Source organism: Typopeltis vanoorti, chromosome 1 (genome assembly GCF_054136105.1).
Source record: "Typopeltis vanoorti isolate ZY-2024b chromosome 1, IOZ_Tvanoo_1.0, whole genome shotgun sequence".
In the NCBI taxonomy this organism is placed as follows: domain Eukaryota; kingdom Metazoa; phylum Arthropoda; class Arachnida; order Uropygi; family Thelyphonidae; genus Typopeltis; species Typopeltis vanoorti.
Genome location: NC_143549.1, coordinates 115,586,158 through 115,609,877, shown reverse-complemented (window position 1 = coordinate 115,609,877; position 23,720 = coordinate 115,586,158). Strand labels below are relative to the sequence as shown.

Below are 23,720 nucleotides of genomic sequence, written 5' to 3'. Positions count from 1 at the left end.
AAGAGGATATGCCTTGATAATGCACTTGCTCGCTGTCTCTTGTAAGTAATGTCTCTCATGCGTTCTTTCATACGCATTTCGACAGATTTGTCTGTCTGCCCGAAATAAGGAATATCGCAGTCACATAATATGTGTAACAGATATCTGCACAGTCAATCCCATCATTTCCCTCCTCATAAGCTTGGAATAATTTCCACCTTGGGACATAGAGCTCGTTCTCTTCTTGATGATCCAAATGAACTGCTTACAGAAATAAACCATCTGAAAACTTCTTTCGAAGTTGATGGATATTCCAAGAAAATCATTAACAAATTCTTCTTAATCCTCCCAGACATCACTCAGAAGAAACAAATAGATTCAAAAGCAATATATCTATTCGTTACATAAGTACTGTTTCACATAAATTAGCAAAAGTTCTAAAAAAATACAATATCAGAACCTTGTTCACTCCACTTCCAAAGATCCGTTCCTTAATTAGCCACCCAAAACCTTGTCATCATCAACTCAAATACCCTGGCGTATATAAAATATTATGCGACTATATATATTATATATATATATATATATATATATATATATATATATATATATATATCTTTATGAGACACTATTCCCTAAAATGAAGAGCTAATGAAAGACAATAAACGATGAATTTTCATCGCTTGTTCTCAACTCATGTTTCTCAGTGCTCGCTTTCTTTCTTTTTTTTTTATGTTGGGTCCATATACAGGGGAGTGGTTGGTCAACGTATAGTACGTTAGTACCGTATTGGGTGGTGGGTTGCGAAAGGAGAAACTTCTTTACATTTGATTTGAACGCCTGTATGTTGTATTCCTTGGGAAATGTCTGGAGGAAGACTGTTACTACTGTAATAGCAGGGATGAATACGGAGGAAGAACTTCTGTGGGTTTCGAGGTGTACTGTGAAAGGATGTTAGGCGGCAGCTGTACGTGTTCCAATGGACTTTGTACAGGGTGGGGGGAATTATTGATGCTGTTTCAGATGAGCATTTTTCATCGAAATATTTATAGAATATACAGATTGCAAAGACCTAGCGTCTATGTGAAAGTGGGGGAAGAGTTGGTGAGGGATGAGTAATTTATTAGTCTAATTGTTCTCCTCTGTATCGAGTCAATCGTTCTGAGGGAGCTTTTTTGGAGCCCCACTCCAGATCTGAGAGTAGTATTCGGGAGCTGGGCGGATTTGTCACTTGTATAGTGTTAACAGCTGTTTAGCCGTGAAGTAGCGTCTTGAGCGAAAGAGAAAACCAAGTTTTTTAGAGGCTGAGGATGCAATGGTTGTAATGTGTTTATGCCAGGAGAGGCTTGATGTCAAAGTAATTCCGAGAAGAGAAATTTCATTTTTTCTGAGAATTTGAGTGTTATCGAAAACAATGCTGAGGGGAAATGATTCTTTTTTGTGAGAAATAAGACAGAACTGGGTTTTACTAGCATTGAAGTTGACAAGGTTATCTGGGCCCCATTGGCGGATGGCTTGGAGGTCAGAATTAAGGGCAGTGGAGGTTGATGTTCTGTGGGTTGAGGTGAGTTGTGTAGAGTAGAGTTTGTCAAATGAAAGAGAGGAATGTAATGTGATGTCATCTGCAAATCTGTTTATTGGGTTAGAGGTAGACTGAAGGGTCATCGATATATAGAAGGAAGAAGGTCGGTGAGAGAACTCAACTTTTTGGACCCTAGCATTAGTAGAATGGTGAGAGGATATGGAGCCGTCTACCATCCCACATAGTGTGCATCCAGACAGGAAACTGGTAATCCATTTGCAGAAGTCCAGGGCCAGTCCAAATGATGGGAGTTTGCTTAGTAAGCCTTTGTGTCAGACTCGGTTGAAAGCTTTGGAGATATCAAGTGCAACTGCTTTGGAATGACGGAATTTCTCTATGGCGTTTGTCCAGTGATGGGTGATGTATGAGAGTAGATCTCCTGTTGAACGGCTTTGAGGGAATACGTACTGATGGTCGCTTAATATACGGATACCTTCAAGGTAGATTAGGAGTTGAGAGGTGATTATTTGCTCTATTACTTTAGATAGCACTGAAGTGAGTGAGATAGGGCAGTAGTTATATGGCATTTGTCACCCATTTTGGGAAGGGGTTGAATATAGTCCAGTTTCCAGGTTTTGGGATATATACCAGTAGTGGAGTAAGAGAGTGCGTACAGGTGACATAGGATAGGAGAGTCAGTTCTGATGCACAGACCTTCAATATAATTGGAGGAATGCCGTCAGGGCCAGGAGACTTTCTGCGTCTAATTTAGGCAACAGGTTTGTGATGTATTTTTGACCAAAGGATACAGAGGGCATTGAATGTTGGGCAGTTGGAATGACGGAAGGCCATTTGCCATTGTCAGTTATGTGTGCATTGGAGACAATAAGTGATAGCAGGAGATTAGCTTTTTCTATGGGTTAGTTGCAATTGAGCCATCTGGGTGTGATGCAGGTGGGAATAGTGTAGGGAAAAAGTTACGGCCAATTGCCTTGTCAAGAGCCTTGCAGCCTGTCCAAACGCAGGAAACTTGCAGCCTGTCCAAACGGCTGCCGTTTGGACAGGCTGCAAGTTTCCTGCTTTTGGCCCGTTCAAATACTTATTTAGAAGTATTGATAATTTTCTTGCATTTGTTACGGGCTTCAGTATAGGCATTGAATGAGGATGGGGTTCTTGAATTGAGCGGTTGTGGTATGCCTCATTTTTAATTTGTACAGCCTTGGCACATATTTTGGAAAACCAGGGTTTAGGTAGGTGTCGACAGGTTTGAGTAGTGTGGGGAATATATGTTTTCATCCCAGTGAGAATGACTTTGGTGATGCGTTCAGCGCATATGTTTGGACTGGAAGACCGGAAAAAATACTCTAACCATGGGAATGAACCACAGTAATCTCGGAGACTGTCCCATTTGGCACTGTTATAATGCCAAACTACTCTTGTGTGTAAGCACTGTTGCATGGAGGAGGAGATGAGCACTAAGTTGAGGTCAGAATTGGCCAGCGAGCTCACTACATTCACTGCATATTTGGAGGAGTCATTAGAAAGGAAGAGATCTAGGGTATTTGGGAGTAGTTTGGGTTATCTGGTATTCTGGTCTGTTTTTGAACAATTTGAGTGAGGTCATTGGTGACTGCAAATGTTTCAGCATCTCTGACTGCAGGATCTGTATATCTGGAAGAGGAAAGTCAATTGGTGTAATGGACGTTGAAACCACCCAGGAGGATGATTTTGCTGTTAGGAGAGTTGGACTAGAGAAGATCGACTTTTAGGGAGAGGAAATGAAAGGGTTCAGAGTGATTGGTGGTATTAGGAGAGCGATAGAGACAGCAGATGAATTTCACTGAGTGGGGGAGGGATATCGTCGGAGGTCCAACTTGGGCGATTATAAATTAGTTGCTCTCTGGCAGGGTATGTCAGAGCGGATAAACTCTCTTGGGTCCAAAGGAGTTAAATAGTGTATAGTTAAGAAGGTTGATATGAATATTGCTAGGGGAAGGTGAGATTTGAGTTTCTGTTAAAAAGAGTAGGTAGGGTTTGGTGGACTGCAGATGGAAATGGCTGCTATTAAGTTTGGAGTTGAGACTGCGGATGTTGGCGAAGTGGATATGCAAGATTCTGTGAGGCCAGGACTTGACCCCAAGGGTCTTGCACGTTTCCTATGCAGTGTCTGCATGCTGGTATCCTTGGTGGCTGCTGGTGGCGTCAATTGGTTTTTGTACTAGTTTGGATTGTTTGTAGTCTATCACCCAACTGTTGTCTCCATTATAGCGTTTTTCTTCTAGTTGTCTTCGGAGTTGGCGTCTTTTTTTTCTCTGGGCAAAGGTTAAATCGGGTCGAACACGTATGCGCGACTGGGGGCAAGTGTCGTTTAGATTGTTGTTTATCGCTGTTATAAATTTCGTTGTGTTGGTGAGTCGCAGGTCACTTTCTCGAGACATGGAAAGGTCCGTACCGTCCTTTCTTTTATTCATGGGTCCGATATGATGGCATTGACGATATTTCTGGGATCGAAATTGCATTCTCCTGCAAGTTTGCCGACGTCTTCTTTTAAAGATTTACCGTTTTCCGTTGGAAAGTTCAGGATAACACTGTTGAGTTTCCTATTTTCGGCCTCGAGCGACTCGTGTACCGATGATGTGATTAGTTCACAAAGTTCGTTAGCAGGCACGGGCGCACTTGCGGTCGGGCGTTGGTCATTGATCCTCTCGAGCTTAGAGGATCAATGACCAACTTTCCAACTTTCCAATTTTGGAGGAGAAGGTATCGATCATGGCATTAAGCTGTTACTCGAGGTTATTGACTCTTTTGCCTAGGTTTAGTATTTGTTTTACGGAAGGCAGGCAACGTCATACAGAAGTAGGGCTGGGCTGGTTTAGATCGGTAAAATGCTTGTGCGTGGATTCATTTATTTTCTCGCAGGAAATATGTAGCCAGTTTCTTACTACAGTTAGAATAATAAAGTAATGATGGTACAACATGACAGAATTTCATGAATGCTGGGGCTTCGCCCGGTTAAATAAGGCACCGATTGTCATCGCCAGGGAATCAGGAAACAGCAAATAAGTCAGCTACTGGAACAAATCATGAAACAGACCCCATCAGACGATTTCAAGATAGGTACTATCAACATAAAGAAATGGAGCAAGTTGAGGAATTGGATAAATACCAGATCGATAAAATATGGGTGCCTGAAACAAAAATAGACAAAATCTGGTCGGATTTTTCTCAGCAATAAATACAAAATGTGGTATTCAGGCAATAACAATCAGGAAAAAGATGGTACAGCTATAGTATTGAACACAAAATACGAGGCTAATCTTCTTGAATGGAAAGCAGTATCAAGTAGAATGATATAGGCAAATATCAAGTAGAGTGATGCGGGCAAATATCAGAATGGGAAACTAGACAATGAGACTTATTTATGCCTATGGTCCCAAGCATGGTTACATTAATTTAGAAGTGGAGGAATTTTTTGAGGATTTCGAGAAAGTAACTGACACAATGAAAAAGGAAAAGTTGGTGCTTGTTGGGGATCTAAATATCAGAATAGGAAACGATTGTCAGACATACAAAAATATTTTGGAAAAATTTGAGAGAAAGAGCAAAGCAATAATAATGGCAAATACCTGTTAGATTTCTGATCAGAACATGTACTGGTTACTACAAACGCAATGATCCAACATAAAAATGTGCGTACATTCACATGGATAGAAGAGGCAAGGAATAGGAAAAGTCTCATTGACTACGTTATAGTTCACAGCGGTGTTTTCTCACTGATACAGGACACTAGAATATACAGAGGATTTAAAATTGGAAGTGATCACCATTTCGTCTTGAGAAGGATAAAATTGAATTTCATACTGGAAAGTAGAACATATAAGAAAATTTTAAAGCGACTAAAAGTTGAGCAGCATTCAGATTTAAACCGTAGACTAAAATACAGAAATATTATTCAAGAAAAAATGAAAGAGTTTGAGAACAGGAAATAAATTTTGGAGAATCAGTGGCAAGCTCTGAAGAAAACATTGTTTGATTCAGATAGAGAAGCATATGGTGAGATTGTCTGCAAGGATAGAAAAATCAGAACTCCATGCTAGACACAAGTAGTTAAAGAGACAGTGAAGGAAAATAAGAAATCATATCAAAATTTCCTTGCAAAAAGTCAACTTGTACTCTTAGATAATACAGGTACAAGTGGAAGGAAGCTGAACACTGTGTAAAACTAGCTAAACAAAAGTCATGGTTGGTACGAACATAGAAAGTAAATATCAAGAAGGTGGAAAAATATTCTTGAGGTATGGAAAAAGCTCCGAAATGGAAGAAATAGTGTTGGAAAAGTAATTAGAGATGACAAAGATGATAAAGTTGACATGACAACTGGCGAAAAATGATATCCTTGGTGTATGGAGTAATTACTTCGAACAATTGCTAAACGAAATAAGCACAAGCAGTGATGACAGCACTTTACTAAAAAACTTAACAGGCATGCAATCAGGAATACATATCCATACTTGACGTAAAACATGCCATCCAAAGTCTGATATGTGGAAAGGTAACTGAATTAGATTATATTCTACCAGAAATGCTGAAATATGGCGGTATAAAAGTCTTGAATTGGCTGCTCTGCATAGTTAGGAAGACCTGGACAGAAGGACGAATTCCAGATGATTGGAATAGAGCTCTCATAGTATCCGTATATAAAAAAAGGAAATAAAACTGAATGTGAGAATTGCAGAAGTATTTCCCTAGATCTCTCATAGCACAGCATAAATATCAAATCCACTCAGATATGCTTTTCATATTTATCAAATCAGAAAAAAAAAATCAGCTAACGCCTTTTTATTCCCGTATTTACGGGAGTAGGCGAGGCCATTTAGCCCTATCTAACTTTTTGGAGACTGAGTGGGCAGTTCAATCTCCACTGGTACCCAATCAGAGACAGATGGCCCAAGCCTATCACTAATTAAGCGGTACGCAGTGAAGAGAGACGGCTCAAATGTGCCGCCATCTCGTGGTGACTAACCCTAACACAATATATTTAATGTCTGAAATAATGTGGGTTCTACGGTCGATTTTCTTGAGTTTACAGGACGAAAAACCCGAGTTTCCGGGAGGAAAAACCTGCTTGCCCGTGCCAGAGATCGACTAACTCGGGAACCGGTCGAAAAAAGGCTTAGAAAAATTTCCTCTAGTCGCCGACTAGACTCGAAACCAAGACTTCCTTCGTGCGGCCTAGCGCGATGGTGTGCAAACGCCACATCCATTAAATTAAAGTTATCCTACAGTTAATTGCACTGGACCGATTTAGGATTAGTGTTGATGCTCTATGCACCCTTCAAAATTCACTACGTAATAAAATATAATCATATGGGCACATTGATGCCAATATTGTGTCTCAGGTTGCACAAACCACACGACAGGCATCATCATCATCATCATCATCAATTTTGTGATATGTACCATCGAGGGGGGGGTTGGGGTATGATAGTTCTACATGAAAAACTTACATAATTACTAACTTCCTATCTACAATTCTCCTCCAAATCAATCTGTTACCTGTCAAGACCTTATCAGATGTTACATTTCTATCTTATAAGGCATATTTTACTGTATCAGTCCACGTATATCTTGGTCCTCCTCTAGGGCTTCTTCCTGCCTACCGGAAGAGAGGACTTGTTTTGCTAATCTTTCCTCTCCATTCTGTTTGAGACCATTCTAGCTGAGATTAGCTCTGCTAACACATTCCTGGATCCTGAAAATGTTAAGTGCTTTACTAATATACTCGTTTTTAATATGATATTGGTTCGAACTGTAAATTAATTGGTTCGAACTGAATCTTGTATACAGCTAATTTAGTGTTTTGACTAATTCCTCTGTTATTCCATATACGGTTATTCAGTTGACTTCCTACTATATCAGCTTTATTGAATCTGTTGTCTATTTCCATATTTCATTTACCAACTTCATTAAAAATCTTGCCTAAGTAGCTGGAATGTTTTACTTGTTATATAGGTTCTCCATTTGCAATGCCGTTGATATTTTCAATGCTTATGCCATTTTTTATTGTCTTTGTCTGGTTAGTGCTGACCTTCATACCAAATGTATTACAGCAGTTATTTTATTTAGTGTCAGGGAATTGTGCAGATTTGTAGCGGATTTATTTAAAGTATAACATCGTCTACATAAAGTAAAGAGCTGAGATTAACATCTCCAATTTTGATATCAGGTTTAATACCACTTTCCTTCATAATGTGATCCATATAGATAATGAATAACAGAGGGAATAATGTACATCCTTGTCTCACACTAGATTTAATATTAAACCATCTTCCTGTACTTCCTTAAATTCTAACAGCTGATTTACAACTTAAATAAAGACTACGTATTGTTTGATACATGCCCATTGAATACCATACAATGTAGTGTTTGAAATACTTCTCTTTTTTGGCACCTAGTCATATGCCTTTTTCAGATCAATAAAACTTAACTGCAGATCTTTGTTATATTCTCATGATTTCTTAACCATTTGTTGTAAAGTGAAAATCTGATCCTGACAGCCTCTATTTGGCCTGAATCCAGCTTGTTCTTCACAAAGCGTTTCTTCCACAATTCTTCTCAACAGTTTTTCAAGTATACTTGCATAAATCTTCCTAGGAATACTCAGTAGGGAAATACATCTTAATTCTCACATTCAGTTTTATTTCCTTTTTTATATATGGGTATTGTGAGAGCTGTACTCCAATCATCTGGAATTTGTCCCCTCTGTCCAGGCCTTCTGAACTATGAAGTGCAGCCACTGCAAGACTACTCTACCTCCATACGTGAGCATTTCTGGTCGGGTATCATCTACTCCTGCTGCTTTTTCACATTTCAGGCTTTTGATGGTTTTTTCTACTTCAAGTATGGATATGTTTTCCTGATTTCATGGCCTTTGAGTGTTTTTACTACTGTGCTGTTATCACTGCTTGTTTCAGAAGGCCTGGACAGAGAGAAAAATCCAGATAATTGCAGTATAGCTCTCATAGTACCCATATACAAGAGGGAAAAAAATGGAATATATGAAATACAGAGGTATTTCCCTACTGCGTATTCTTGGTAAGAGTAATGCAAATATACTTGAGAAACGATTGAGAAAGATTATGGAAGGGAAGCTTGGTGAAGAACAAGCTGGATTCAGGCCAAATAGAGGGCTGTCAGGATCAGATTTTAACTTTACGACAAATACTTGAGAACAGTAGCGCAATCTTGATTTAATCTTGGGGGGCCGAGTTGAGTAGACGATTTGAGAATGCACACTACATTGCATACGACCTATGACTGAGCATCTGCAGTGATTGCCAATACATGATACCAGCGATCTCCTCTGGCCTGGCTCGGGTAAACGAAGTAGCGCTCGGTCAGCAAGTGCACTACTTCGTTCGCCTTGCGTTCACAGCAGAGGAGCTATAGGGTATTCCCACCTTATGTGGCCGCTAATTCATAAGAAGTATAGATATAGAAGACACAACATAGATAATAAAAAAAAGTTTTAATTAGGAAACGATTTTTGTAAAATTTTCCAGTGTTTTTTCCATTTTCTTTTTGAGGGTGCCAGGGCCCATTGGTCCCTTCCCTGGGTGCGTCACTGCTTGAGAAATCTTGAGAATATAGCATACATCTCTATTTAAGTTTTGTAGATATGGAAAAGGCATATCACAAGGTGCCAAGAGAAAAGCTATTCAAAACGCTACTGTTGCATGGTATCACTGGATGATTATACCAAACAATACTGTACACAGTTTTTATTCGAGTTGTAAGTGCAGTTAAAATTAAAGGAAGTACAAGAAGATGGTTTCATGTTAAATCGCATGTCAGTCAAGGATGTAATTATACCCACTGTTATTAATTAACTATATGGATCATATTGAAAAAAAAGTGGTATTAAACCTGACAATCAAATTGGAAATGTTAATCTCAGCTGTTTACTTCATACAGATGATGTTATATTTCTAAATAAATCATTTACAAGTCTACTGGATTCTCTGACTAAATTGGAAAACTGTTGTAATAGATTTGGTATGACGATCAGCACTAACAAGACAAAGACAATGAAAATAGGCAGAGGCATCGAAAATATCAACAACATTGTAAATGGAGAACCTATAGAACAAGTAAAACGTTTCAGCTATTTAGGCGATTTTTAGTGAAAATGGTAAATTAAATCCGGAAATAGACAACAGAATCAATAAAGTTGATACTGTAGGAAGTCATTTGAATAAACGTATATGGAATAAGAGAGCAATTAGTCAAAACACTAAACACTAGCTGCATACAAGACTGTTCAAACCACTTTTAACATATGGATCAGAGAGCTGGGTTAGAAATAAAACATTTCACCAATGACTAGAGACAACACATATGAGAGTACTGAGAAAGATTAGAGACGGGAACAGATAGCATCAGTGGCAACATCATATTAAAAACGAGGATATTAGTAAAGAACTTAACATTGTTAGGATCCAGGAATGTGCTAACAGAGCTAATCTCTGCTAAAATGGTCATTTAAATAGAATGGGAGAGAGGAAAGATTAGCAAAACAAGTGCTCTCTCTCTTCCAGGTAGGAAGGAAAAAGACCTAGAGAAGGACCACGATATACGTGGATTAATAAAGTAAAAAGTGCCTTATAAGATAGAAATGTAAGATCTTGACAGGTAACAGATTGATTTGTAGGAAAATTGTAGATACGAAGTTAGAAATTATATAAGTTTTTCATGTAGTATTTTCATATCCAATACACCCCCTCAATGGTACATATCAGGAATTTGATGATGATGATGATGATGTGCTGTCGTGTGGTTTATGCAACCTGAGCTACAACTTTGACGTCAATCTGCCTGATTGAAATTTTATTATGTAGAGAATATTTAGGAGGGCATAGTGCATTAAAACTTATCAATTAATATAATTTTAAATATGAAAAGCATAAAGATCAAATGAACTACTGTTATACTTCCGGTTCGCTGTTTATGTAAGAAGCACAAAGGCATATTTAAGATCAGAGCCGGCGCGAGGGACTTTGCCGCCCGCATGCAATGTCTATCTAAGCTCCCCTGTAAGGATTTTGGCGTGTGTGATTCTTTTACGATAATAAAAATTTAAATTATTTTAAATTTTTTAAATACATTTTGACAGAACAGCTATACGTTAGTTCGCTAAACGTAACGAACCAGGGGTGTTGACTAGGCAGGACAATTGTTAAAAACCCGAATATTCAAAAAATTCTCAAAAGTTAAAGCAAAAATTGATAAAGCCACTTCACTTTAATCGTTGAATATAATGATACAGGGATTATAGCCTTCTCACTGACCCGAATCGCTAACAAAATTAAAATGAATTTTAATTAAAGTTAAAATTTATTTGAACTAAAGTTTAAAAAAATTCTTGCATTTTACAAGTTACTAAATTCTTAGTAACTTGTAAAAAATTTTAATAATTTTTATAAGTGGAACTATCTTTTAGGAAAATAAAAGAAACTCAAGATAGATGAGAAAATAAGAAAAGAATTCATAAATAATTAGAACATTTAATATAAATATTCAAAAAATAACATCCTTACAGAATAACAGAAAATGAATTAAATTACATAACTATACTTGAATTGTTTTAATTATATATATATCATTTTCAATAGCTATTAACGCCAAACTAACAAGCCTTTTTTGTGATATACTTGTTTTCTTAAGTAGGTTTTAATCAATTTCAACTTGGAAAAGGAACGTTCACCGCTCGCTACACTAACAGGTAAGGTTCATAGTATTCTTAAAGTAATTGAAAAATTAGGGAAAGATAAATTATTGGACACAATAAAATTAAGAATATCGAAAGGGTTTTGAATATTTAAATGATCCTTCCGAAAAATATCCCGGAAAGCACATAACTCGTCACATAGTTCTATTGCATTTACGTCTTTATTGTCACCGTCCTCCAAGAGAATCTCTAAATCGTCACAATTTTTTCGTAAATTATTATTTATTATTATTATTATTATTCCTGATACCTCCAAGGAGTCAGAAGACTCTTGGCGGGAGGATACCTACAACTGTCTCAACCACTACACCGAACCTCTACTACGAATCATCTCCATCAACGCCATCTACCGCCCACCGCAACTAGTATTTTTTGTCTGTAAATTGCGTGTGTTCTGAACGGCCGATTTGTCTGTATGCGGGATGAAAAACCCGAGTTTCTGGGAGAAAAAACCCTGCTAACTCCGTATGAGATCGGCTATCTCACCTTCGATTGAAATCGTCCAGATAAAAATTTCTCCCGTCGCGACAAGAATCGAACTTAGGCCTATTCCAATCGAAGGGCGCAATGTATCGTCGTTCTTAGAATTGTTGTATGTTCGTTATTAATTTGCAGTAATCTATACAAGAAATTGAAATTATCATAATATGTTTTAGTTGTTCAAAACGTTCTATTAACGAACACACTGCTACGTCTAGAAGTGTATAAAACACATTCGCTCTAAATTTATCTTCTGGCGATTGTGGCGTTTCGTCATGAAGCCCGTAGACAAATTGTCGTATCTTCTTTCCTCGTCGGACTTCCGTGCCAGTTTTAAATTCTTGTTCTCCGTCCACCTCTTCGGTTCTTTTGCCATTTTAGAACTTCTTTAAAGTTTGTATCTGATCAATACTCTTGTAAGAATATTTTTCAGTTTTCAATAGATTCTAAAGCAAGTCTAATGTTCATATTTTTGTCTTGAAGCATTTTTACTCACAGGGATTATTCTGTTAAGTAAATCATGCCAAGTTATAAGAGAGCAAATAAATTTGTAGTCCTTCATTTTAGCACATAATGCTTGTGCTTCATGCTGAGTTTCTTTATTAAAATTTTCATTATTTAAAATTTCAAAAAGTGCATCGTAAATTTCTCGTAACTGATATAGTAGAGGGCGGATTGCATTAATTTTACTTTCCCATCGCGTTTCTGATGGCTGTTTCAATATTAATTTTTTTACAAACTTTAAAAGGATTGCCCAACGTTTGTAAGAGAATGAAAAGAAATTGTATATTTCTTGAATAATTGCAAAGAAACTAATTGTATCTGCATTCACTTTGGCTGCATGGTTACATTTAGAGTATGAGCAGCACATGACACGTAAAAAGCTCGAGAATGTTTGTTCAAAAGCAAATTTTGGAGCCCATATTTTTCCCTTTTATATTTGCCCCATTGTCATACCCTTGACCTCGCATGTCTTCAATGGGAATGTTCCATTTCTCCAGTTGTTCCATTATTGTTGCGCATAAACCACGTCCTGTGGAATCTGATATATCTGCAAAACCTGATAAGTTTTTACTGATCTTGACAATTCCATTGTCACAGGAAACAAAGCGAATAATAATGGCCATTTCTTCTGTTTTACTTACATCAGGTATGCAGTCTAAAATTATGGAAAATATTTAGATTTTCGAATTGATAATAAAATTGTATCCCTAATTGCGTTACTTAAAGTTTCCAATATTCCATTTTGACTGTCTTTACTCAAATAGTATACTCTATTGTTTCGTTGTAGGGCCCTTTCAACATGATTTTCCATAACGGGATCAAACTTAGCAAACAGTTCGACAAATTTTAAAAATTGCTGTTATTCCTTTCATATAATTTATCAGATGATCCGCGAAGCTAAATTTTGGCTACCAAGGAATTTTATAATTTCAATCAAGCGTTCTAAAACACTCGTCCAGTGTTTCTTTTCCATTCAGTCTGGCAATCAATAGTAGTTTTGTTTTTTAAATTTTTATCCACTTCTTCCATTTTAAGAAATTTTTCATGTGAGTTAAACTAGCCTCATGTCTATGCAAAGTTGTACTTACATTTCTCCAATCGTTATAACCTTCTACAAGACTACTTGATTTGGGAGGTGCGAAAGGTTTGCAACAAAAGCAAAAAACAGAATTTAAAGTTTCGGAATAAATGAGCCATGTTCTTTTGCACGAGCTCACGTTTTCCATTTTTCTATTATAATATGTGTCACCAAATGAGCCATGTTCTTTTGCACGAGCTCACGTTTTCCATTTTTCTATTATAATATGTGTCACCAAATTTATGACCATATGTATCTCTGGGATATATTATATTTTTCTTTTGAACATGTCCCATTTCAATTAAAACAATTCGTAATTTTTCATCAGTATTTCCCCATTCACCAGGATCTTCTAAATTTCCAAAGACTAACAATGTGTTAGTTTCTTGGTCAACTACAACTAAATCTTCTCCTAACTGTTTTTCACTTAAATCGTGCGTCTTATCTTGTTCAATAGTTGCAATAGAACTTTCATGAAAACTGGATGATGTGCACGGTTCTTCAACTCTGATTTCTGATTTATCGAGTTGGTTACAATCTGAATCAGAATATTTTAATATTTTAACAAATTTATTAAGACCCCCAGTTTGTTTCTTAACGTCTGCTTCTTTTGCATGGCTTCTTTTTTAAATTTTGGATTCCATTTCTATTTTATACCTGCAAGAAATTATTACACAACACGACACAGAGATGAAATAATAGTCCGCACTGCGCTACTGTCAGTAGCGTACTGAGATGCATACCATATGACTGGTTAACTAGAAACAAATGTTTTGTACGAAAATTCGTTTCTGCACATAAAAACCGTTCACCATTTCACTTTAGACAGACTGCAGTATACACAACATTCTGTATGCAAGCATTTAGCCTGCTGTCGCTGCAAAATTAAAAACAGCCGGCTGATCAAAGAGGCGCCAATATATAATTTTTTAAAATTTTTATTCGGTGTATCCGGCCTTATTTATTTTAATATTTATCATTCTAAGAATTTTTTTGTTTTTATGATAAAAATTTTGTTTCTTAAAAATGAACTTATGAACGGTGCGCCCCAACGCGGCGCCCACATGAACCGGATGCTCTGAATGCCCGCTTCCGTCTGCCCTGTTTAAGATCACCCTTTGTGGTGATCTTAAACAGGGCAGAAACGTCGGCAATTTTCCATTGCGCTAGGAAATAATTTAGCCGAAGGATGACATTAATTATAGCTACCAGGTGCAAAACCCCTTTGCGGCGAAGTAGCTTGAGCACCTTGTTTGTTTCCATCTGAACCCGGAGCCTTTTTGTTATTTAGGTTTCTTAAAATCTCATACATTTCTGTTGATGACACGGATTTGTTGTTGGATTGGAGTGAGGCATTTTGAGTTATTTTATGCACTTGAGTGTGGATTTTACTTATGAAATTTATATCTGTATTGATATAATTGGGGATGCGTTGTTTTTCTAGGCTGTCAGCAAATGATTCAGTTATTTCCTCGCCGTTGTAGACAACACTATATTTACCTTGGATTGGAGGAAGTGTAAAACGCTTTGACCAGAGTGATTTCATCATTTTCCATATTAATTGATCCTCTGTGTTTAAGTGGTGAATTTTCTTATTCCAGAGTTGGTTACAGTGGTCCTTTAGGACATATCGAATCTGGTTTGTTGCTCTATTGACTGCTTGTTTATCCGCTGATATTCTCTGATATTTTCTCCTTAATCTGTTTTTCTCTTGGATAAGACGTTTTATACCATCTGGGAGTTTATTTGATGGTGCACATTGGGTTATATTTATTTTATCTTCTATACAAGAAGAGGAGCAAAATTAAGATCTCGGAAATTACCTTTTTCTGTGGCTAGTAGAACACTTCGAATGCAAAATAAACAGTTTTTGATTTGGAGAAAATTTAAAGAAAGTAGCTTTCATAAGAGGTCCAAAAGCATGCATCTGTTTCATATGATCTGATTTATTTATTTTTGCAGTTGTGGAATATTCTGATAACTTAGTTTCAGGTGTTTCGCGCTTCCTATGAACAGAAATGTAACATGGCGATTTCGATTAGACAATTGCAATATGCACTGATTCGATAAAATATAACAGATAAGAGTTAAACGTATAAGTGGAATAAATATTTCCATATCAATAAGGATTATTTAATTGATACGTTTAATTAAAAATGTTCGCATCATAAGACGGAAAAACCAGAGTTCTAGGAAATAAGTCACAGAAGTCACAAAGATCTCGCTTGGTAATCCTTAGGTGACAGGTCATCACATTGATCAGAGAAACATCGCAACGAGGATGACGTTCCACCGCAGGAAAAAAGAATGATTGCTCAGTTATTGTCTAACTTGCCTAGTGGACAAAGAATGTAGAAAGTTTTATACCCAAGGTAAAACACTTTGCCTTGCTATCTATAGGTTAAATATATCAAGCAATTTTATGAACTTTATTTTAATCCTTTTTCCACAAGTAAGGAAACAAGCAAGTAAGCCAAGTTTGCACCTGAAGTACTTTCAGGTCTGAGTCAACTATTGGTAAAGGTGGACTAAGCTCTGAACACTTGCCTTAGTATCTCCCATAATGCAAATCACATCTCCTTGTCGACATGTATGATGCTATTCATTAAGGGAAGGGCCACCACACAGACCGGTTTCGACAATTATTGACGTCTCATCAGTGGGAGTCAGACCCTGAAGTGATAATACCAAGGTTGAAGTAATGCATAACTTATAATTTTTAACTATAAAGGTAGAGGCCACTGGGTAGAGCCAATGCCGGTAAGGTCTTCTCGGAGACGGGGTGAGCCTGTCACTCAGTGGAACAACTCTGAGTTAGACAGTCCTTCAGTCACTCGTAGGGGGTTCGCCTCAGTTTTAGAGAGGTCTTTACTTAAACAGCACCTCAATAAAGGTCGAAACCATCAGGGTTTCGAGCTTAAATATAAAATTGTTTGGTATCGTTAATATATATATATATATATATATATATATATATATTCATATTATTTACTGACTGAATTCCGAGAATTAGAAAAACAAATTAATTTAATTTAACACAACACATTTCGTCGGAATGCCGAATTCTTCAAGCTGAGAACATTAAACATAAAAAACACCGTAAAGAAATACTGTACCACTACAATAACAGATTATGAGCTGGAATTAAATTTGATCTGAAGCTACAGTCCGGGCGAAAGTTCTGTTGTTAGGCATATGCGAATATGCGAGCGTTTGACTTTACGAGTTCGCCAGTATCTGATAGCAGAGCTATGTGAGTCTGTTAGACTATAACTAACGTTACTGTTTATGTGAGAAGAGTCTAGGATAATTTCTTTGGATTCAACTATGCGGTGTTCTTCCATCGTGGTATGTATGAATGTTTGATGTTGTATTCCAGTCTATTTCATATTGGCGGACTCATCATTTGTGTTCACTGAGAACAGGACATGCCTTGAGAGGGTGCTTATTCTGGTTCTACTATAATTTATTAGACGAAACGGTAATACAATATTAAGAGGTTTTAGAGCTTTAGCAATCCATTCAGAAATTCTTTCAATATATGGGCATTGAATTCAGTGAGATATTTGTAGGAAATTAGAGCCTTTTTTGGCTAAACCTGTTTAAGGCTTGCTTTATAATGGAATTCTTAAAGCTATTTTTCATAAATGCAGAATTGATATAATTTAAGTCTTACTGCCAAAGGTCTTCGATAGAAATATGTGTTTATTTTGGTGTAATACCTGGTGAAACCGGTATTCCGTGAATAGTCTTATTCTCTAAGGCTGATTAAACTGCATTAGATAAAAGCTTACCATGTGACACTTCGCAGATAAAAGGTAGTCTCTCTTGACAGTTTTTTGTTAACCAGTGGCCATCGAGCGTCATAACTGTGCAATGGCGTCCCAAGGAGGTTTCTGATGGTTCGTCCCTACCCCAGTCGGTATAGACTACTGGCCAGCCAGAAGTCCATGAAAAGCGTTGCTCCGTCTACAAATGGAAAAAAGTGATAATACCACTTTAAAAAAAAGTAGAATCTTTAAATTAGATGATTGTTGTATGTATGCATTATGTCGAACTGAGATTAAAATACAGCATACTCTGCTGCTTAAATGTGTGCTGCCTTACAATTAACATAACCTCATTAAGAGAGAAATTTAAACTATAAAAAATGAGTTATTATCATTATAATTCTCCTATTCTTATACTTTGCAAGGCCAAATTTTGCCTTATAAGTCCTTTAACTAAACTATAAGCTATACATGGGGTGATTCAGAACTCTTGGGACAAACTTTAAGTGGTGATAGAACACACCCAAACAAGCACTTTTCGTCATACAATGCATGGTCTGAACTCAAGCGGTGAAGCACTAGAGGACGCTTTCCAGAGAACAGTTATAAGCGCTGGTTTTTGCTGTTGTCGTTATTTCTACCGTGAAGTGGTAGAAAGGATGGATTCTTTCACAAATCAGGAGAAGGCCGACATGCATTTCATTTACGGAGCTGCAGACGGGAATGCGAGGGAAGCCCAAAGATTGTATCGAGAGCGCTTTCCGACCAGACGTTGCCTGATCGTAAAACCTTTCAGCGATTGCACCGGTATCTATGTGAAATGGGCTCCTTTGTCAGCGGCATGCAAGGTACAGGGTGTGCAAGGAGTGTAAGGATGGTACGTGTTACAGGGAAAATTCTGCGTGGGGATGCAGATCGTCCCGAATGTAGCACGCGAGCAATTTCCCATGCCCTATGTGTGCCTCAATCGACGGTGTGGCGAGTTCTACGAGACGAACGATTACACCCCTACCATGGACCGAGGGTGCACGCCTTGATTGGATTTTGCACAGTGGTTCCTACAGCAGACTGCAGTGCAGCCCGACTTGATGCACATGTCTTATTCACTGACGAATGCACCTTTACACGTGAGAGCATTTTTAATACCCTCAAATATCACGTCTGGACTTTTTCCTATGGGACCATATGAAAAGCCTGATCTGTAGCCCATTGATTACAATGAGGACCTTATTGCCAGGATTTCTATTGCCGCTGCCGCTGTACGTGAAATGCCTAGTGTTTTTGCCAATGTACGCCAATCACTACGTCGAAGGTGTGAAGCCTGCATTAATTTTGCTGTCGCTCTTTTTGAGCCGTTTCTGTAATTTGTTCAATAAAATTCTTTAATTTCTGTTCTGTAATTTCTGCAATTGTTTCAAATCTCCTCTGTCATTCTTGTGTTTCTTCATTTCCTAACACAGTAGTTGCTAATCCCTAGCGTTGCACCGCTTCAGTTCGGACCATGCATTGTATAACGAAAAGTGCTTGTTTGAGTGTGTTCTATCACCCCCAAAAGTTTGTCCCAAGAGTTCTGATTCACCCTGTATATTATAAAGCGGAACTGTAAACATCTGTAAAACCTGTCATTCCCAGTATCTGCAAATAGAATAAACGTCCTCATATTTCAAATAGTTATAGAAAAACTGTTAAAAATCGTTATTATTTGTGTTAGCAGAAGTAATGTTTTATAAATTTATATTTATAGAAAATGACAATAGTAATTAAAAATTTTAATGTAATATAATATACGGCAAAATATATTTTACGAAATGAACCGAATTTAAACTTCACTGATATTCGATTTTTAGCGTATATATATTTCCTTTTCAAATACTTTCACGGTTTTTAACCAACTTACATAATTTCTCTTGAGGCCGATCCACGCAGATGAATTGAATTTGCGGTAAATAGCATTGGATTTGATTAATACATGGTTGAAAATATCTCGGATAGTCACAAGATGACCACTAAAGTCATTACAATGTTGTTCTGCTTCATCCCACGTTTTCTGTTGCTCAGGAAGGACAAATGTTTGATAGCAAGAAGATCCGTGCCGCATCCAGCCTTTTAGCCTTTTATCACTACATTCACCGAGATCATATTCTGGAGGCAATAGTGTGGGTTCTATAAAGAAAAACATAACAAAAATTTAGCTATTCATAATACACAGCATTATAGCAATTCCTGAAGTTGTCGATTATTTTTTGGGTGAAGGCACTTCCAAATTCCTCCAAAAGCGTCTGTCCATGACTCTCCTTTCCCATGTTTCTCCTACAATGGTGAAGATATTAACAATTCACCGTAATTTAGATCGGAGTCGTGGTCGTTTTTCCTCTCGTGGAATCCAATCAAGTACTTTTGTCCATCGTTGATCTTGTCTTCGAGCAATATGCCCAGCCTCTAGCCACTTCAGATTTTTCACTCTTCCTATGATGTCAGAGACTTTGTTTTGGATCCTTTTCTAGGTATTCCTTTTGTGATCTAGTCTTGTGATACCAATCAATCATATTTCTTTCCAAACTAAATTGTGTTGTTCTTAATGTCTGAATTTCCTTTGCATTTAGTGTCCATGTTTCACAGTCATATGCCAATATAGGAAGAAAACACTGGGTAAATACTTTTCTATTCAGGCATAATGGTAGTTGGATTTTGAATATTGAATGTAATTTTCCAAATTCTTTCCACCCAAGCATCGTGGATCTTTTAATTTCATATATAATATTTTGTTCCATTGATATCAGTTGTCCTAAGTATAAGTAATGATCTAGTTGTTTAAGTTCCTCATTATTGATTTTTATTACTTCTAGTTGTACATAGCTATTGAACATAACTTGGATCTACTTTAGGCTAGCTGTTTTCCTAGAAGTTTGAAGTTCATGGACACGAGTCTGTAATTAATGCACAATTGAAGTAAAGATAACTAGGTCATCTGCAAAGCGTAAATGATTTAGTTATATTCCGTTTATCTTCAGACCTTTCCCTTCCCAATCAAAAGGGTTGAATATTTCTTCTAGGCACGCTGTGAATAATTTTGGAGATATTGTGCCACCATATCTTATGCGTCTCTGTATTTCCACAGTATAGATGTTTCCACTGTAATTAAAATTAATTGCTGCTGTGGCATTTGGTGGTCCTGATGTATGCCTCTCCACTTGTTGGTTTCGTAATGCTTTAAGTATTGCACACGTGTTTAGTGAATCAAAGGCTATATCATAGTAAATAAAACCAAAACATAGTGGTAATTGATATTCATTACACCGTTCAATGATCTGCTGTAAAACTTGAATATGGTCATTGTATTAAAGTCCCTTCGAAAGCCTGCCTGCTCTTTTGGTTGTGCTAGGTCTAGAGTCGTAGTATAAAGCCTATGAGCTAAGACTTTTGCAAACACTTTGTAAACCACAAAGTGCTTACAAATCGTCAAGCCTTTTCACTCATATATTTTATGTATGAAAATTAGAGTAGCCCTCTTCCATGTTCTTGGTAGATCATTTTTCTTCAGGCATGAAGTAAAAGTTTTGCTGAGAGTTTGTAGATTATTTCTCCACCTGTTTTTAGAAAAATCAGGTGGAGAAATAATATCAGCTACAACTCCATCCTCATCTGCAGCTTTTCCATTTTGAAAGCTTTGGATGTTGCATATAACTTCTTCTGATAAAATCTGTAGTACTTCAGCTATTTTGCCATTGTCTTCGTTTTCATTTAATTCATCATCCTTGTATAATATTGAGTAAAATTCTTCAACTCATTTTGCACATGCATCTGTGGTGATCGCCATCTTGTAGATTGAATGTAACCATCTGTTTATTGCTGTTCATCAATGGTTGTTGGGCTTTTTTGTGGCTGCGGTTGTTTTTAGTTCTTTGGTATATGAAATTACAATTGAATTTTCTTTTTTTCTTCTGTAATACGTTTTATGATGTTTTGCACAATTCACTTTATTAAATTTTATTCTGTAGGTTAATTGAATGTTTCGTTTCTCGTCGTTTCTTCATAAGCTGTTTTGTTTCTTCAGAAATCTTGTCTTGTTTCTGTTGTGTGGTACCAGCTATTTCAAGTAAACATTGTAAAAGGATATGGGTAATAACTTCATTATTTTCTGATGGATCAGCATTGTGTTCTATAATAAGATATAATAATATCTATAATTTAAATCCATTGTTTACCTCATGTTGGAATATATCTTTTTTTTATTCAGTTTGTATACATCTTATGTTTTGCTTTGATCTTCGAAAGATTTTCTTCTTTCTTTTTGGCAATTTATTTGAATCTTATTGAAACATGTTTTTAATAATGCTGAGAATTTCATTATTTTTTTCCATTTGAAACTTTCCATGTCTACTCCCTATATATTTTTACTTTAAAAAATGAATTCGTGATGTTCAGGTTTTCTTTTTTCTGCAAATTTTATTAACCTTGCTCTTCTATCATTTCTGATGCTATATCCAAAATTTCCCATTGAGCTTTCTTCTGATGTTATATGCCAATTCTAGCATGAAAATCTCCCATTGAAATTCTGGAATGATGTATTCCTATATTGAAAAGTTGGGATATATCAAAATCGTTATTTCCTGCATTATTTCCTGCACGATAAAAGGCTTCAATTTCTTCTACGGTATGACTTATTGTTCCTGCATAGACTTGGATGATCATAAGAGTGTATGGAAATGAATTCTATTGGGATTTATTGATCAAGTATTTTTTTAGAACAACTATGTTATAACATTTAGAACAACTAGTTTCACCAACTGAGGTTAATTTGGTGAAACTAGTTGGTATAACATAATTGTTCTTAAAACTACTTGATCAGTAAATCTTAATAGAAGTCATTTCCATAGTTTTCGTGGTAAAGAAAATGACGTTTTAACATAAGAGTGTATCTTTTTGAAATTTGAACAACAATAGTTGCTATTCGATCAGTTTTACTGCGACATTCTAATTTGTGGTTCTTCAATTTTTTATTGATCACGAATCCAACTCCAAGAATTCGTTCTTTATCTTGGCCTTATTTGAATCTTACTGCGTCTTATTTGAATCTTACGATGGTTGCTTTATTATGCAGCATGTGTCTCTCGCATTATACATAGATAAATAATAAATAAATAGATGGCTGAATTATTATTATTATTATTATTATTATTATTACTTGAGCCTGTGTAGCTCAGTGGATGTGGCGTTTCCACACAATGGCGCTTGACCGCACAAAGGAAGACATCGTGGTTTAGAATCTAATCGGCGACTAGAAGAAATTTTTCTAAGCCTTTTTTCTACTGGTTCCCGAGTTAGTCGATCTCTGGTACGGGAGGCGGGTTTTTCCTCCCGGAAACTCGGGTTATTTGTACCGTAAACTCGAGAAAATCGACCGTAGAAACTACATTATTTCAGACATTAAATATATTGTGTTACGGTTGGGGACCACGAGATGGCGGCACTTGTTGAGCCGTCTCACTTCACTGTAGGAGGCTTAATTAGTGATAGCCTTGGGCCAGCTATCTCTGATTGGGTACAAGTGAAGACTGAACTGCCCATAGTCTCCAAACGTTAGATAGGGCTAAACGGCCTCGCCTACTCCCTATATATGGGAATAGAAAGGCGTTAGCTGAAAAACAAAATTATTCACATAATTGATACATAGTCAAAACAAGATATCATATGAACAAAAATTTGTCTTGTGACACAGAACAATTCGGATTCCAAAAATAGTCTGTCAGGCAGTGTCGTAAAATATGGACTGTTCCAAGCAATGTTGTTTTTTGTAGGTCATATGACGCCACTTCGTTGATATTTAATTGCTGTTAATAGTTGAATAGCTTCCTCGAAATTGTACCAAGTGCACCGATAACTGTTGGGATATCTTTGGTGTGTTTAAGTCACAGCTTACTTTAATGGCTACATCTCGATATTTTGCAAGTTTTCCAGTTCTTTGTTGTTAATGTCGTTATCAATGGGTAGCGCGATGTCGATAATCTAAACCTGTCGATGTTCGATAATTGTGATGTCAGATCTGTTGTGTTCCAAATGCCAATCAGTTTGTATTCTAAAGTCACAGAGAATTTTGCTGTTTCGTTTTCCATTACAGTCTCAATTTTATGCTGCCACCAGTTATCAGAAGTAGGAAAGCCATATTTTTTGCATACATGCCAATGAATTATTTTGGGCACTTGATCATGGTGGTACTTATTGTCAGTTTGAGCTCTTTTGCTGCAGGCACTGATTAGATGTTCTACAGTCTCATCTTTCTGATCTCATATTATTATTATTATTATTATTATTATTATTATTATTATTATTATTATTATTATTATTATTATTATTATTATTATTATTATTATTATTATTATTATTATTATTATAACTACAGTACGAACGTTTAAATCAGCAACAACATAAAGAAGATCTTATCATAAACGGTCTTCCCTTAACTGCACCTACAGAAAACCTCAGAGACGTAGTATTAAAATTAGACCATGCATTTGACATCCCCCTACAGCTTTACGACATTGAGACAGTAAATCGGATTCCTAGGAAGAGATAATAGCAAGGCTTCCCACCACCTACACC

At 36.7% G+C, this 23,720-nt stretch overlaps 1 protein-coding gene across 3 annotated transcripts in view; it reads right to left on the bottom strand.

Annotated features, from left to right (window-relative positions):
* LOC150110335 (macrophage mannose receptor 1-like) overlaps positions 1–23,720 on the bottom strand; it is a 190,681-nt gene that overhangs the window by 66,626 nt on the left and 100,335 nt on the right. For all 3 annotated transcript variants that reach the window (XM_090393010.1, XM_090393018.1, XM_090393026.1), the window contains exons 8-9: positions 19,018–19,283; positions 17,145–17,319 (exon numbers count right to left, since the gene is read on the bottom strand). In XM_090393010.1, coding sequence (XP_090249136.1) covers positions 17,145–17,319; positions 19,018–19,283 — 441 coding nt within the window. The remainder of the gene's footprint in view (positions 1–17,144; positions 17,320–19,017; positions 19,284–23,720) is intronic.